Source organism: Triticum aestivum, chromosome 7B (genome assembly GCF_018294505.1).
Source record: "Triticum aestivum cultivar Chinese Spring chromosome 7B, IWGSC CS RefSeq v2.1, whole genome shotgun sequence".
Classification (NCBI taxonomy): Eukaryota; Viridiplantae; Streptophyta; class Magnoliopsida; order Poales; family Poaceae; genus Triticum; species Triticum aestivum.
The window spans coordinates 81764914-81782021 of NC_057813.1; the positions used below are offsets into that span (position 1 = coordinate 81764914).

The 17108-nt window shown below is 42.3% G+C and overlaps 1 protein-coding gene across 1 annotated transcript; it reads left to right on the plus strand.

Moving 5' to 3' along the window:
* The first annotated feature begins 7083 nt into the window (after positions 1-7083).
* On the plus strand, positions 7084-16560 carry LOC123159409 (kinesin-like protein KIN-7D, chloroplastic). The gene is made up of 23 exons (XM_044577238.1): positions 7084-7413; positions 7517-7614; positions 7908-7997; positions 8311-8363; positions 8664-8729; positions 8799-8852; positions 9697-9756; positions 10251-10329; positions 10954-11021; positions 11214-11276; positions 11457-11561; positions 12030-12134; positions 12216-12323; positions 12406-12552; positions 12691-12873; positions 13002-13157; positions 13514-13744; positions 13966-14112; positions 14188-14307; positions 14389-14439; positions 15028-15075; positions 15142-15345; positions 15805-16560. The coding sequence occupies exons 1-23, from the start codon at positions 7208-7210 to the stop codon at positions 16318-16320; spliced, it is 2958 nt and encodes a 985-aa protein (XP_044433173.1). The 5' UTR covers positions 7084-7207; the 3' UTR covers positions 16321-16560.
* The last annotated feature ends 548 nt before the right edge of the window (positions 16561-17108 follow it).

Here is a 17108-nt window from a genome sequence, read left to right on the forward strand (position 1 = left end):
CGAGTGCTGAAACGCGCACGCCACGCTCCCCACACGTGCCCTTTTGGGCCGTCCCATGTGTAGGGTAGGGCTCCCTTTTTTTTTGGTTTTTGCTTCCTTAAATCAAATTCAGGATTTCCAAAAAATGTCATGATTTTCACAAATCTTAATAAATTTTAAAAAATTCCTAAAATTTACAAAACGCCCATGAATTAAAAAATGTTCAAAATTTAAAATAACATATTTCAAATTCTATTTTTTCCACTAATTTGTGGAAATTGTTCATGAATCTCGCGAAATATTCACTGATCCAAAACAGTAAGGAAATTTCTAAATGAACTTCTCTGTATTTGATGAATAAATTTCACCTCCAGTAACTTTTTTGAATTTATGACAGAATTTTGAATTGGATGGAATATTTTTGAATTTGATGATTTTTTTTGAAATTCATGAACATTTATTGAAAAAATGCTATGATTTTCTTAGTTGTGATGAATTTTTTTTGAATTAGATGAATTGTGTTGTTAAATTCTATGAACAAAAAATGTTCATGGTTTTTAAAAAATCAAAAATTGTTAAAATATCCACAAAATTAAAAGGAAGTGAAAAAGGTAAAGGAAAATAAAATGAAAAGTAAAAAACAAACAAGAAAAAAGAGAAAGAAAACAAAATGAATAAATAAAATAGAAAATGGAAATGGAAAAAATATAAAACGAACAGAAAAGGGAAAAAAGTGATCCGAGAAGGTTCTAGAGCATGTGTTGGGCCAGCCCAATTCTCTTAGTATGCACTATATCTCGCTGCACCTGAGACTCTCTACTTCGCGTGAAGCACTTGCCCGCGAGTACAGTATTGGGCCGACATTTTTCGTTCGTTCCTTCGCTCGCTCGCGTTCGCGAGAGCAACTAATTAACGAGTGCTCCTTCGGGAGCCTCGCAACGATCAGCGCCACTTCGCGTGCTCTCAGCCATTCACCATGTGTCGCGCTCTGGGCGCTTCCTCCGGATTTTGTTTATTTACTTTTCCGCACACGTTTTCGGCTTTTTAAATGGTTTTTTCCGGGTTTTTTCGACGTTTTGATTTTCCACCAGTCTTCCCTAGCTTTTCGATCAAAAAAATTCAATTTTTTTTGCTCAAAAAGACACATTTTCTTTTTTTTCTTTCACGAGAGTCATGGTTTTGCTTCCGGGAGAGGCACGGTTTTGCTTTCGCGAGCGTCACGGCCGTGCCTCTCAGAAACGGAAAAAAATGTGGTTTCTGTTTTTTTCCTTTCGCGAGAGTCGTGGTTTTGCTTCCGCGAGAGTCACGGCCGTGCCTCTCGGAAACGAAAAAAAACGCGTTTTCTGATTTTTTTTTTTCTTTGCAAGAGTCACGGTTTTGCTTCCGACGAGAGGCACGGTTGTGCTTTTGCGAGAGGCACGGTCGTGTCTCCTCGGAAACGGAAAAAAACACGTTTTTTGTTTTCTTTTTTCTTTCGTGAGAGTCACGGTTGTGATTTCGTCATAGGCACGGACGTGCCTCTTTCGGAAAGGGAAAAAACCCGTGTTCCCGGTTCGATTTTTTCGTCCGTTTTTTTCATGAGAAAAAAGTTCGTCAAAATCTATCAAATGGGATGTAGTTTTGGAGATCTCGACGCGAGGAATCCAACAGCGAAAGCGATTCGAGATTTGGACGCACGATTTAAGAGATAAAACGTTTTGAATAAATAGATCTATGAAAAAAAGGAAAACTCACAGGTTGCGACAAGTGGCGCACATGCAGCGCGCCACTTGTCGCAACCTGGGGAAGTTGGAGTGATCTTCACAAGAAGTACTCCTTAATTGGAGATTTCACGTGTTCGCTTCCTTAGCTCGTTGCGTTCGATTCATTTTTTTTCCGGTTTTCTATGGTTCTTCATTAGTTCCTTTTGTTTCTTCGCGGATTTCTTTGTTTATATTTTTTCTTATTTCTCACCATTTTCTTCGTTTATTCTGGTTTATTCTTTTCTTTGTTTTCTCTTTCGCTTATTTTATCTCAATTGGCGTGTGCAGTTGAGAAGGACCTACTTTGATCATTTTAATTTGATGGAGGCGTGGCACGCATGCAAATGGTTCTTCAACAGGACAGTACACTAAGTATCTCACTTAGTGCGATGCGATTAGAGCATCTGCAACCGGCCTCCTCAAATCTTTCTTAAAGTGATTGAATAGGAGAGCATGAAAAAATGACCCAACCAGACCCCTTATATCATTCATATACGTCCGGGTTGTCCATAAACCCTCGTATTGTGACCAAATGTAAGGAGGATATGAGGGCTCGGGAACCTGCCCGGCCGGTCCGCCACATAAAACGTGGTCTACCCTGGGCCACATTTATTTTTTCTCTCTCTCTTCATTTTCATCAATCACATGCAAATAACAGGACATATAGGGGATAAAGTGAGGACTATATGACTATATGAACGGGCAAATAAGAACTTAAAACAAACACACCTGCACACTGACCGAGCGCGTCCGCGGATGTTTAAATTGCCGGATTTGCTAAACCCAGCTATAGAAGCTCTTAGTTTTGGATAGCGATGCGTTTGGTGTGGAGGTACAAGCAGGACATCTCCTGTCCTAAAGGTAGATTTTCGCTGGTAAAATGTCATTTTGGACTAAGAAGTTTTTTCTTTTTTGCGAATAATACAAAAATTTTATTTCAAAGTCATAAGGTTACAAATCGAGAGGCAATAAGTCCTTACAACATGAAGGACATATGCTCATTCATACCGCAGTATATGACTCGGTATGGCTATAATTTACCGTACAATGTGGTACCCTATTTTGAGTCCTACTATTTTTTTGTGAAACAAACTCCCTCTCATTCATACAAGATTTAATTTCTGCTGCTAGCTGACCATAGGCCTTTTCGTTACATGCACGTTCCGATTTGAATATTTGCGATGTTATTATCAGAAAATCAAATCACCGTTTGACTAACAGTATGCAAAAGTCATCAATTTTTGATAATGTTTCTGCCGATTGCACTGAGCACATGGTTGAGAGTCGTCTGACACAAAATATGACAGGCAGGGGCGTTGTTAGAGCATCTCCAACAGCCGCGCTAAACTAGCGCCGCGCCGCAAATCAGACCGTTTTAGCGCGCGCGTGACACGGCGGGTGGCTCCAGCGGGCGCGCAAAAACCGCGCGCGCGCTATAACGAGTTGGGCGCGCGGTCGGATGCACTATCCCGCGTGATGTATTTGGAGCGCCCGCTTCAGCGCGCGGCACACTCGAGCGCTCGCTCTCCCACTTCCACCCCCCACCCGGCTGCGTCGTCGCCGCCGCCCGCGCCCCCCGGCGATCGTTCAGGCGCTTCCCCGGCCAATCCCCGCGCCGCCGCGCTTCCGCCCCACCCCCTCCTAGTCCCGTCGGCCCTCGCGCGCCTCCTTCGTCCGAGGAACAGCGCCCGAGCGCTCTCTGCCGCGCTGCGCCCGCAAGGTGTTTGACAAAACGCATACAAGGTGTGCATTGCTCAAACTTCATAATTTTGGTGCATGTTTTGAATTGTAGTTTTTATAGTATAGTATTGTACATTGTAGATGAGTTCGTCGTATGATTCTTTGGAAGAAGAATTTGATATGGAAAAGGAGGAGGATCTTGCAATGATCATAGCTATGCATATTAATAAAAACCCGAAGCACGGTGGTTCGGTTATGGGTCGGGAAATTTTTTGGAGAGATAGGATTGATGCCCATAACAGATTGATGAAGAACTATTTTGTGGAGAATCCCACATACCCGGAGTCGTATTTTCGTCGCCGGTTTAGGATGAGCACCGACTTGTTCAGGCGCATTGCAGAGAAACTAGCGAGCCATGACCGGTTTTTCCAGCAAAGGAGGAATGCCGCCGGAGAGCTCGGGCATAACACCTTTCTGAAGGTGACAGCCGCTTTGCGTATGTTGGCATACGGTATCCCGGTTGATCTAGTTGATGATCACTTGGCTATGGGTGAGAGCCAAGCCATCATGTGTGTCAAGCGCTTTGCAGTGGGAATTGTGCAAGTGTTTGGCGAGGAGTATTTGAGATCTCCCACTGCTGAAGACGCTGCAAGGCTATTGGCGATGAACAAATCTCGCGGCTTTCCTGGCATGCTTGGCTCAATAGATTGCATGCATTGGAGTTGGAAGAATTGTCCAAAGGCATGGCATGGGCAATTCCACGGCCAAAAAAAGGGTTCCACTATAATCCTTGAAGCGGTGGCCGATCAGGAGACTTGGATTTGGCATGCATTCTTTGGAATGCCTAGATCTTTGAATGACATCAATGTTGTCAACCGATCACCACTGATGAATAAGATTGCAAATGTGAGTTGCCATCGGTGCAGTTTGTAGCAGATGGTCGTACGTACAACTATGGCTATCATCTAGCGGATGGCATCTATCCAAAGTGGTAAACCTTCGTGAAGCCGTTGAAAAAGCCGGAAGGTAAAAAAATCTTGATTTCCACAATGCTAAAGCGGCGGCTAGAAAAGATGTGGAGAGAGCATTTGGGATTCTGCAAGCCAATGTGCTATTGTGAGAGGACCGACTAGATTTTTGGATCAAAAATACTTTGGTACATCATGCACGCTTGTGTGATCATGCACAACATGATCATCGAGAATGAGCGTGGCCAAGATTTAGACTACTCACAGTATGAGCTCCTGGGACATCCCGTGTGAGTGCGACGGAGGGCTGAAAGGGTAGTCCGTTTTGTTGCCTCATATCATGCCATTCGGCGTCCCGCAACGCACAATGAACTTCAGAAGGATCTGATTGAAGAGTTGTGGGCATGGCATAGACGACAAAGAGCATGATTTCTGCATTCGACATTGTATTGTTCATGAACTATCTGTTGTGTTTATTGCATTATTTGTTGTACTGAACGATCAACTATTTGTTTGTTGTAATGATCAAAATTGAACTATTTATTATTGATTTATTTTGTTTGTTTGATCATTTTTGCTCCTCTTTTTTGAAATGTATATGTAGTTTGTGCGTGCTGCACGCGCTGTATTTTTGCGCGCTGCTGGAATGGCGCACGCACGCTGCATTATAGCGCGGCCGTTGAAGGCAGCGCTGGCGGCCGCGCTAAACCGGTTGAAGCGCGCGTGGCAAACAGATTTTTTGCACGCGGCGCGAAACGCGACTGTTGGAGATGCTCTTAGAGCTGACATGGCACCAAAATCTAACATCGTTTGTTCAAAACGTTAAGTTAACTCTGTGCTGGTGGTCGCCGTGTCAGTGAGATGTTAAGCACCACACACGAACACGAAGTGCCATTCATCGATCGAGCTAATATTGTTGCCGATCTGTTTTTGGTGGATTTGTTTGGATCTGGTCATAGTTCGTCTAAGTTCATGTGTTTTTAGGTTGGACCCTTCTGATCTACGCTACTCTTCATCGGCGGTGGTTGCTATTCTACTGCGTTGGTCCTATGGGGCCTTAGCATGACGACTTCCCGATTGTCTACTATAATAAGTTTTGCCTGACTCCGGCGAGGGAGGGACGATTACGGTGGCGCGCCTTCGGCTGGCTTCAGTGCTTGTAGTCGTCGCTAGGCGGTCTACGAATCTCGATGTCAATTTTATTTTTTCTGGTATTCGTTGTACTGCCATGATTGAAGATGAATAGATTGAATTTTTTTCGAAAATAATAATAACTAATGATACTGATTAAAAAAAGAATTAATTAGTGGTACTTCTGCTCTCTTTCCTTCGGTCCCGTGCCCCAGAATGTTCGAGTGGCGCACGTACGCACGTACAGCCACTGCCATACCGCGACCGGCTAGCTCGCGTCGCGTGTGTTGTCAGACCGTGACCGGAGGGTGACGACGCGACCAGGCACGCTGGCTGCCCTGAGCTGGAAGCAACGGAGCACACGGCCGGTGGTGGATCGCTGGCCGGTCCCCGCCGGCATGCATGCATATGCACGCACCAAACCGAGAGCTCTAATCTGTCGGACCCAACGAACTCTGCCAGGTCCGGACTTGCATCGTCAACTGCCAAGACAACATCGTTAGATTTCCTGCACTCGTTAGTCACCCCCCTTTGCAAACGAGTCGCGCTGATTGGGTTGGGCACCTAGCTCGGGATGAAGTTTCACCGTGTATGTACATATGTACCGGAAATCACGCGAGCTATGTCGAAGCACACGATACATCTCATTGGTGCCCCGCGGCTACTTCAAACTTTGCGACGGCGAAGGGAACACATATATCTCGTGAAATCATCCTGGATAGTATGGGTATATAAAAATGTCTATCCGCCAACCAACATGCGATTAGATGGTTAAGAGAACAGTGGTATCCTCAGCTCACCAGGCTTCAAGTACTAGACTTGACATGATGCTCACATTATTTCTGCATTTATTTTAGACTTCTGGCGATATTCGTTTAGTGGAAGAAGACGTTCCCATCCACTGCGAGACGCTTGTGGTGACTTTGTAAAATCTTAAAATGCTATGCCGACTTAGTCTCTTGGAGGTGCTCATAGAAGGTAGTGTGTGCGTGCGTGCGTCCATAGGGGTGAGTGCGTGTCTATGTATGTGAGTGACTTTGATTGCACTGTGTTAGAAAAACATGTTTACCATCCTTTTTTCTTTTTGCAGGCAATAAGCACGTCTATCTAACTACCTGAAACGTAAACACCAACATGCGTGTATTCACTTATACGAGCACCTTCGAGAGATTAAGCTTCATAAGCACCTTATAACTTCATAAAAACATCGTTCCCACTCGACAAAAATCGTTGAGAAGTCTGAAATAATTTCAGAAGCACGAAATCAGCATGCTTTCATCGCGAGGGACTTAACCATCCTCAGTTCACGGTCTCACAGTAGCCGTAATTTTAGCTCCCCTTAAAAAAAAAACTGCGATTTTAGAAAGAAAAAACACACACACATTCTATCGAGTACAATGCGCAATTAAAAATTGCGAAAGTGGGTTGGAAATTTAACCAAAAGGCAGCCATCTTTTTCACCTTTTCGCCCTTTTCCCTTCGAGAAATCAATCCTTTTTACCTGCTCCCCCGCATCGCTTCAAAGCCAAGCGAACCAAACCGTATCACGCCCCAAGGCCAAGCCAAACCGCGCGCGCGCGCGGCCTCGCCTCGCATCCCCTCCCGCACGGCCGCACAGATCCAATGCCGGTTGCGCCAGCGCCAATGGCGACTCCCATTCGCACGCGCCGCTAGGCCCGAGCCCGCGCGCCTGCGGTGGTGGCGGCCATGGCGTCGCCGCGCCGGAATGCCTCCCATGGGGCGGCGGCGGGGAGGGAGGCGGCGCGGTCGGACTCGTCGCCGTACACCCCCGCGACGCCCCGGTCGCGGTTCGCGGCGGAGTTCTCGCCCGAGGCGTTCGACGAGCCGGGGGCCGGGGAGGTGCCGTCGGCCAAGGAGAGTGTCACCGCCACCGTCCGCTTCCGGCCGCTCAGGTTTGCTTCGCCTGCGCCGTTACAGTGCACGTGGTTTGGTTGGGCTTTGGATTCGGGCAATGCGGACTGACACCGGTGGCGGTTTTGTTTGTGTGTGTGGAAGCTCGCGGGAGATTCGGCAGGGGGAGGAGATCGCGTGGTACGCGGACGGCGAGACCATCGTGCGGAGCGAGCACAATCCCAACATCGCTTATGCATACGGTATGTAAGCTGAGTGGTTGCTTGCGGGCCCGAAGTAGTAACAGAAGCATAATTGCTACCTTCTGAACAATGACACAGTTCTGGTGTTCTGCGTATATGCTGGTGTAACAGTGTAAAACAATCGATAAATTATACAGCAATGTTGATATATAATTGTGTAGGCAGATTATTCAATGGAATGGCCAAATGTTTCTGCTTGAAATTGCTACCAAAGTGCATTCATAAGTAACAACAAATATGTTTTCAATTTCAAATTTCTTCTAATAAGTGGTTAATGTGTAATTTGCAACCAGATCGTGTGTTTGGACCAACTACGACGACACAACAGGTATATGATGTTGCGGCTCAACATGTTGTCAGTGGTGCCATGCAAGGAATAAATGGTACTGATCATGTATACTCTTGTTCCTCTGCTTTCTGTTTTGTAAAGAATTCTCGTTGGGCTACTTGGTGTTCTCTTGCTAATTTGTTTAATGCTGCACTAGTTTATCTGAATGCAAAATTGTTTTGGGGTATTTACGAACATCACTGTCGTCTGTCAGGTTGAATTCAATAAATTACTGATTCATGCGGAAGTTCATTTATTCATATTAGTCTTCAGTGGTGAAATTAGGATGCCATTACACAATTACTGCTCTCAATTGTTGTGGAGGAATGACAAACTTCCCTTTTGTTTTTATACTGTCACTCTGTCAGGAACAATATTTGCATATGGGGTTACAAGCAGTGGGAAGACACATACGATGCATGTACGTACATTTATTGCAAGAAATTTGTTTTAGATACAGTCCTTCCTCAAAAAGTCATGGAATCCCTGTCCTGTGCTTGGGCAATGCTATGCAGTCCGAATTGTTTGAGATACACCTCTTGCTGAGATGTAGAGTTTGTTCTTCTAATTATCAGATGTGTAACATAGCAATTTGTTTTCAGTTTTCATTATAACTAGTGATGATAACCATTTATGCCCTTTTCTCTATACAAACATTAAACTATAATGTGTATATGCCAAACATTTTTTATTTCTTCACATACACTTGCGCTATAAGCAGGGAGATCAAAGATCCCCAGGGATTATACCTTTGGCCGTGAAAGATGCGTTTGGCATAATACAAGAGGTATTACTCGAATACATACCCTATGATGATTCGACCAAATCATTGTATTGATTTGGTTTTACTCTGTAGACCCTGAATCGGGAGTTTCTTCTTCGTGTGTCATACTTGGAAATTTATAACGAGGTTGGTTGTTCCCAATTCTGCATTTCATTGTGCAACCTTGATAAATTTAATTCTAGTCAGCACCTAGGTTGGTTTGTACTCTGATTGTTTTCATAACACCTGCAGCTAACCAGTGTTTCTATGTCACAGTAATATGTAACAAAACTTAAGTTTAGATAACCTTAAAGCGATGGGCACGAACGTCACACATGTAAATGCAGTTTTTTTCCTGGGTTCTTAACACAGTATTTATTTTGCTTCTTGCTTATGGCTTAACCCGGAATAGAAACATGCTAATAGTACAATGAAGCATGTGAAACAGGTTTGCTGATGATATACACAAATCATAGTAGCCGCACTGGTATTAGCATAGTTATGCACTTATCAGTAATGATAAGTCTCATTTAGGCCCAACGGTGGTCATTAAGCTAAGATGAGGATGAATCTCAACTTTCAGTGTCCTATAGGTAATCTGGACCCTTTATTTATTATCTATCCAACAGCTGAAGAGTAAATTACGAAAAGAGAAAACCAACATAACCATGTCATCTGGATCCTGAGTGGAACTATAATCCACTTCTGTAACAATAACTTTGGCAAGTTACCAATAAAGAGTAGTTCCTGAAAGGCGGAAATTGGTGGATGCAAGTGTAAAACTTACCTTTTTATGCCTACCTGGTTTTCTTACTTTTTTGCATGTACCCTAGGGAGTTACACATTTATGATCTAGGAATGTGGTTTTCTGAAATCATTTCTCCATAATATTTATTTTGAACTGAGTGACTCATTCTGAACAGTCAACTAAATGTGCATTTTCTATAATAATTTTCTATCTTGTATTAATTGGGAGCCTCACCCTTTATAGGTTGTGAACGATCTCCTAAATCCTGCAGGGAAGAATTTACGAGTTAGGGAGGATCTTCAGGTCTGAAACATCTTTTTTTTTTAAGTAACAGGAGTCTCTATCACACAATCTGTGTACTTTTCTAGTTAACTAGTCGTAAATTTAAAAAGCTACTGAGCTAATTCTTCTGAAAGATTTTTTTACTACTTCTAAAAGTTAATTTAACTAACTGAATACTGAACTTTCTTGAGGACTATTACTGGTCAATTGTCTCCATATAGTGTTGTCCATGCTACACAAGAATGCAGGTTGCTAAGTATTGGTATAAGTACAGGTCATCGTTTTCCTACTCAAACATTTAAGTTAATTTAGACCACAAATTCGTGTACTTCCTGGAGTGTTTTTCCCAACATATGAAAACTGCTTGATGGATGATGCAGAACATGATGACATTATTTTGAAATCTTATAACATGGACAATCACACATAAAATGCCAATTGCTTATGGCGTATGCAGCACGTGACTGTCTCAAACTATATTACCGTATTTTCTTGATTATAGTTCATTCTCGCAGGGAACATTTGTTGAGGGCATAAAGGAAGAAGTAGTGTTATCTCCTACCCATGTTTTGTCCCTTATTGCAGCCGGAGAAGGTTCGTTTTATTTATTTTGTTGTCTCTTTGATGTACCTTTACCAGCATGTTGTATGAAGAATATCAGGATATCACCATGAGTTGACAGTAGTTATGAGGATAATTCTTATCTAATAGTCTTTCGTTAATATGCCTGGAACAAACTATCATGTAACGATGTTAAATTTTGTATAATAGTAAATCTGATGATACTTCATAAGGGAACACGACCATTTGGATATTTCTTTCTAGCTACTGTAGAATACTCGTGGATATTTCTTTCTAGCTACTGTAGAATACTCGTGGATGTCTGATATAGCACATGTCTAGTTCGCCATATATCAACACATCACGAGAAGAATGAGTATATTTTATATATACGGATTTCAAACATGTCACTTGTTCATTTTCTATTTTGGATAAACAGTATATCTTGCCTGGACTTACTAGATGGTATCCCAAATAATTTACTGCAAACATATAATCTAGGTTGATTGAAAAATGCACTATGATAAACACACAAATTGCACTTGTTGGTATACGGTACCTCGGACTTCGTTAGTTGCTGCTGTTCTTAGGGTGAAATGCACATGCGTAACAATGTACTTATGTACTTACACTTTACCGTGTTCTATTTTTTTTCAGAGCATAGGCATGTTGGATCCACTAACTTTAATCTTCTAAGTAGCAGAAGCCACACAATTTTCACACTGGTAATACGAGTGATTTCTTTATGTTCATAAACTAATGATTCTGCAATAGGTATGTCAAAGAATGTGCGCAAGCCTTTTTCAAAATGTAATTTTGTGATATTTTTGTCATAATGTGTAGTTACATGGAAGTTTTTTACATATTTTCATTTGGCATACATCTTCTATAACTTTTCAATTTATTGTTTCACACAGACAGTAGAGAGCAGCCCCTGCTGTGAGTCTAATGAAGGAGAAACAGTTACTTTTTCGCAGCTGGTGAGATCCCCCCCCCCCCCCCCCCGCCTCCGTTCACAATCTCTCATTACTCTAATTAATTGTACATATCTATATGCACACTCCATATCCACTTGTGTTCATATATTGCAGCATCTGAACATTATGTGCATTCATGCACCCAAAACATAATAATTTCTTAGTTTTGTCACTCATTTGCAGAACCTCATCGATCTGGCAGGTTCAGAGAGTTCAAGGGCTGAAACAACAGGAGCACGCCGGAAGGAAGGGTCTTATATTAATAAAAGTCTGCTGACTCTTGGAACGGTGGGTCTCAGTCCTGTAATCACAATTTGATGACAAAAATCTTTCCTAATATAAAGCTATAAACATGTTATGCTCATGATATTAAAATTCTTTAAACTTATGTATGTTGTTGCCTGCGCATTGTGTGTGTGGACCGTGGCTTTGGGAGTTTATAACCTAAACCCTGTCTATGCTCCCAATGCCACAGCTCTGCATCCCTGTATGTCGATTAGTTATTTCACTTTCTAGAGGCATTTGTAAGCAAATTAGAAAGAGTTCAGTGTGCACGATGTATTAGTAACAACATCACAAAAAACAAGACAACCTATTAAAAATGTAGCAGAACCACTATTATTCCATTCCATATTTATTTATTTATTTATTGTTTATAATTTTTCTAGTGATTTAGGGCAGAAGCTGGTTAAGTCATGAGGATTAGTTGTACTTTCTTAGTTTCTTATCTAAAAGAATTTTGTGTGAATATTCCAGGTGATATCAAAATTGACTGATGGAAAAGCTACTCATGTTCCATTTCGAAACTCAAAATTAACACGTTTACTGCAGTCATCCTTGAGTGGCCAAGGACGTGTTTCTGTGAGTTATTCAGGATACTGCTTAAAAGTTATATTCTTTCATTTTTGGTATCGCAATCATTCGTGTATTGACTTTGTGCAGCTGATTTGCACGGTTACTCCAGCATCGAGCAACTCTGAAGAAACTCATAATACGTTAAAATTTGCCCACCGCTCAAAGCACATTGAGATCCAAGCATTACAAAACAAGGTGGACAAGCTTGCTTAACAGATTCTCCGCCTTGTGTGTTTATCTCCGACTTCTTATTTGTAACTGTATTCATGGTTTTCAGATTATTGATGAGAAATCTCTAATAAAGAAGTACCAAAGTGAAATTCGTCAACTAAGGGAAGAGCTAGAACAGCTGAAAAGAGGGATCTTTACTGCCACTCCTTTGGAAGATGTCACAGAAGATAATATCATTCTTTGGAAACAGAAGGTGATACTTTTTTTATTGTCTCATTTAGTGCTTTATGGATTTGTCGTCTTTCACTTTATTTATCATGCTTGAAGGAAATATTTCGGTGCATCACTGATGGATTCTAAGTTCGTAACTACTTATTCATCACATGAAAAGCTAGAAGATGGTAATGTCAAGCTTCAGTCTAGACTGGAACAAGAAGAAGAAGCCAAAGCTGCTTTGCTTGGCAGGATACAGCGTCTAACAAAACTAATCCTGGTTTCCACCAGAGCAACCCAGACTACTAGATCATCTCAACATCCTGGCACAAGGCGCAGACATTCTTTTGGTGAAGGAGAGGTTTGAATGTTCAGATAATGTTACAAAATGATATAATTCAATCAGCTTGCATTTATCTTTTACCATGATGTCTTTTTCATTAGTTCTAATGCCTTTATTTTTCTAAAGTTTGTCTGCTAAAATTGCAGCTGGCATATCTCCCACATAGAAGGCGAGATATTATCGTGAATAGCGATAGAAATGAGCTGGTTATGCCGAGGGAAGGATTTGGTGAAGCACTTGAAATGTCTCCTAAGGAGGAGAAGCAAAGTCGTAAAGGACTCCTTAACTGGTTCAAACTTCGGGTACACAAATCAGATACTTTTAATATAACTGTATTTCAACATTATATTTAGCATGGTGAACAGTTGTGTTTTCCTTCTGATATTACATGCCAGAACCCAACTTATATCAAGCCATATGGCCTCATAAGAATGGTTATTTTAGACAATTTGGTGTATAGTAGTGCATCACGACATGATGTGCATGCCGTATATGCGTCATCTCATCCTTAATGAGGATGCATATTGATTTCGTGAGAAACTTTTTAGTATGGATAAGGTTATAGTTTTTTTTTTTTGGAGCCAAGCCAGAACGAATGACCCATCTGCTTTGTGAGAGTTCTCCTTCACTCTGATCTTTAATTTTTAACTGTATGCAGAAGCGTGATAGTGGTTCTGCTACCCTGGCATGTTCTGATGGTGGTAAATCTAGTTTGACCAAATCATTCACTGCTCCTTCAAAACGTCTGGAGGATGGGATTAATTTTCTATCAGAACAGAGGACGTGGAATTCTATGCTTGATGAGAATGTACCAGCTGATTTTTTGAGTGTTGACCTAGGAATTCCTTCTGACAGCTCTCCTCTAGAAGATATACTGTCCGTACAAAGTGTGAGCACATTTTCCCTTTGTTTGCATTCCATTTAAGACAAACAAAATGGGTTGCAGTTCTAAATACAAAACGAAAAGGTAGGAGAAAAACAGGAGGTGAACTTTAGCAGACTGGGATTCAGAGCAAGTAACCGATATAAGTAGTGTAGTGCAAGTTTGTGCGTAGATAGCCTAAAAAGCATGTTATCGTTTCGCATAATATGCTCTATTGTATGGTTCAGGTCAGCAGAAAAAGAGAAATCTTAGATGATGTTGATCTATTGAGGGAGCAGTTAAAGATTTCGTCAGGGGAGGCTGTGCTCCACGCAAATGTTGTAAAGCACCTCACAGAGGAAGCTGGAATAAGCGGAATGAGCAAACAGATTGAGGTAAACCTCTCCCTGGTACACTTTTCGCTATTTTATTAGCACACTTGTTCTTCAAAATTGTACCTTTGTCTGAAGATGGAAAGGATGGCCAATGATGAGATTAAATGCAAGCAGCAGATAGTATCTTTGGAAAATCAGAATGCTCATTCAGTGGCAGACAGTCAAGAAAAGCTTGACATTTCAGAACTTTCACCGGTAATGTTTATGTGCACTATATGCGGTTTTGACCTTGTTCCTTTGATACGCATACATAACAAACTATTTCATTGTCTTCAGTATTACGCTAAGATACTTAAGCAACTCAATGAGAAGGCCTTTCAACTTGAGGTATGGAGGCGTTCTACTGAATCTTTCCTCTTTTATTCTCTTCTTAATACAAATGTGAGCAGTTTTTCTGCATGTTATGAATACTGTTTGATGAAGCTCAACCCTCTCTCGAACTGAGCTATTTCAGTTTTTTATCAGAAAAATGGAATGAGCACTAAAGTTAAGGTATTTGAAACTAAAAATTGCAATTGTCAGATACAAAACGGTCCACATTAGCATATACTCCAAAAGAGGGGACACACATGAAAACCAAAGTATTCTGAATTTCTGTAGTAAAACCATGCTGAATCCATTGCGTTTTGAATTGGTGTAGTATTGTTGGGAAGGAGCACTGAAACTAGAAATTTTGATGCAGCGATTCCAAATTTCCAGTTATATGTACTGATGTTTTTTCACCCAAAATTGTATTTCCTAAACAAGAGAGCACCCCTTTGTTTACCCAAGTTGGCCTGCTATATGCTCATCCTCTCTTATTGAACTGTATGGCTGGTAACAAAAAAGTTTGTATGTTGAATGAATATTGTTGAATGTGCCGCTATAGTTAGTTTCTTTCAGTTATTGCAAGGTCATTTTCTGTATGTACCGCAGGTGAAAACAGCAGATAACAGGATACTGGAAGACCAGCTAGAGAAAAAGGTTGTATTTGGTTATATGTTTAGAAATAAGCGCAAAAGTTTGTAACTTACAAGTTTTATTTATCAGGCAAGCGAATGTGAAGAGTTGCAAGAAACGGTTGTTTACTTGAAAGAACTGATCGTCCAAGCTCTTCAAATTGACGAGTTTTTACCAGAAAGAATCAGATTGCAGCAGCAAACAGGCATCGGCCATGACGTTGGATCACAAGGTCATAATGATAATCCATTATCCAGTGATGTATCTGAAAAACCACTGGAGAACACATCGCAGGTTTGCCTTTTCTCTACACTCTGGCCCATCATCCTTTCGTTCAGATGCAAGTCCAATTTTCCTATCCTCTGAACTCTACACTCTGAACACATCGCAGGCTTGGCAAATATATCATGTTTGTTTGTCGTGCATCTCATGATAAGATTGGTCTAGATGACATTATACCTTTTGCCATGGCCTGTCATGATAATGCACGTACACTTGCCATTTCATTAATTATTGCTAATTACCAATACAGTCCTTAGTTTTCTGGAAATCCAATATAACCCTGTGAATTGGTGCTTCGAAACAGGGCATCACACAATTAACCTGTCGCAGATGCCGCTCTTCCATTTGTCTAATACAGCACATTACCTCTTTTTAGTTTATGCGTTACACATATAGCTACTTTATCTGATTGGGCTACCAAAACTCCAAAAGTATATATGGTGTTCTTACGTTCCTTATGTTCCTCTCCAGTCAGAGATCGACGAACTGAAGCAGAAACTGTGCGAACTCACTGAAGCCAAAGCTCAGCTAGAGGTCCGTAACCAGGAACTTCTCGAGGAAAGCATGTACGCCAAGGGCCTGGCCTCAGCCGCGGGTGTCGAACTGAGAGCACTTTCTGAAGAAGTCACCAAACTCGTCAAGCAGAATGAGAAGCTTGCCAGCGAGGTGAAGTCAGCGAGAAACTCGACTCCACGAAGAGCAAGCCATAGCCCGAAGGCAGCTCGAAAGGGCAGCCACGTCGAACGGCACGAACCGGGTGGTAAGAGAGACACGAACTCAAGCAGCCAGAGGGAGCAAGCTCTGGAGGCCATGCTCGCGGAGAAGGACCAGAGAGAAGCTGAACTCGAGAAGAAAATCGAGGAGTCGAAGCAGAAGGAGGCCTTCCTGGAGGGCGAGCTCGCAAATATATGGACCTTGGTGGCGAAACTGAGGAAAGCCGAGGGAAATTGCAAAGATGATTCAGATGCCATACACACGATTGTATAGTGGACCACAAGCCATGACCCTCAAGATTATCCAATTAGTCCTTTGTACAGTATATCTGATCATCCGATCTTCGGTACGTGTGTTGTGCTTGCAGGTTGTGTGATTTCTGTGTGTATAAGAGAACTGTACCCCCGGTGTGAATGAGTGTCTGTTGTCTGTATATTTGTGGAAGACTCATTTGTAGTGAGAATCAGTGGGTATTGTGGTGCAGGTTCTATGCGACCATTACCTATGCTGTGATGACTGTGTCCCGGGCCTGATTGGTTACTGTAACTTGTGGTCATTGGCGATCGGCACTATAGTACGTGGAATGTGGTTATATGTTCAGTGTTCTGGCTTACAATTAACTTGAGGCATGTGAATATATCTGCAGTGTGTTCATCCTCATTTCATCAGGACAGCTCGCAACTAGAGTATCTTTTTTTGAGCTTGCAACTAGAGTATCTTGTTTCCTGTTCATCGCAAAGAAGCGTACGCGACCCTGTTTCCTTTGCCGAACGTTTTTCTGGTTATCGTGTGGCCACGGTGCGAGCTATCTGTCCTTGGTCGTCGGCCCAACTGGCGCCGCAGCTGGCCCTTGTGGCGATGGGTCTCGAGCAGAAAGCAACAGCGACGGCTCCCCTCCCCATCGGTGAGGTCAGGTCAGATCACAGGGACCGCAGACTTCCTCGTCCTGTGCAGTGCAAGGCAGGCAGGCAGGCACCGGCCAGGTCGTGGAAAGAAGAAGCAGAGACACTTTACAAGCGCGTCCGGACAAGCCATCCTCGCCGCGCCACGCCGAAAGTCTC

What these genes read in the sequence shown, in the direction of transcription:
- LOC123159409 (XM_044577238.1), top strand. Translation starts at nt 7,208, where the DNA reads ATGGCGTCGCCGCGCCGGAATGCCTCCCATGGGGCGGCGGCGGGGAGG. An exon ending in GCCACACAATTTTCACACTG is followed by an intron (nt 11,022 to 11,213) that starts GTAATACGAGTG and finishes TGTTTCACACAG; the next exon opens with ACAGTAGAGAGCAGCCCCTG. An exon ending in TCATTCTTTGGAAACAGAAG is followed by an intron (nt 12,553 to 12,690) that starts GTGATACTTTTT and finishes TCACATGAAAAG; the next exon opens with CTAGAAGATGGTAATGTCAA.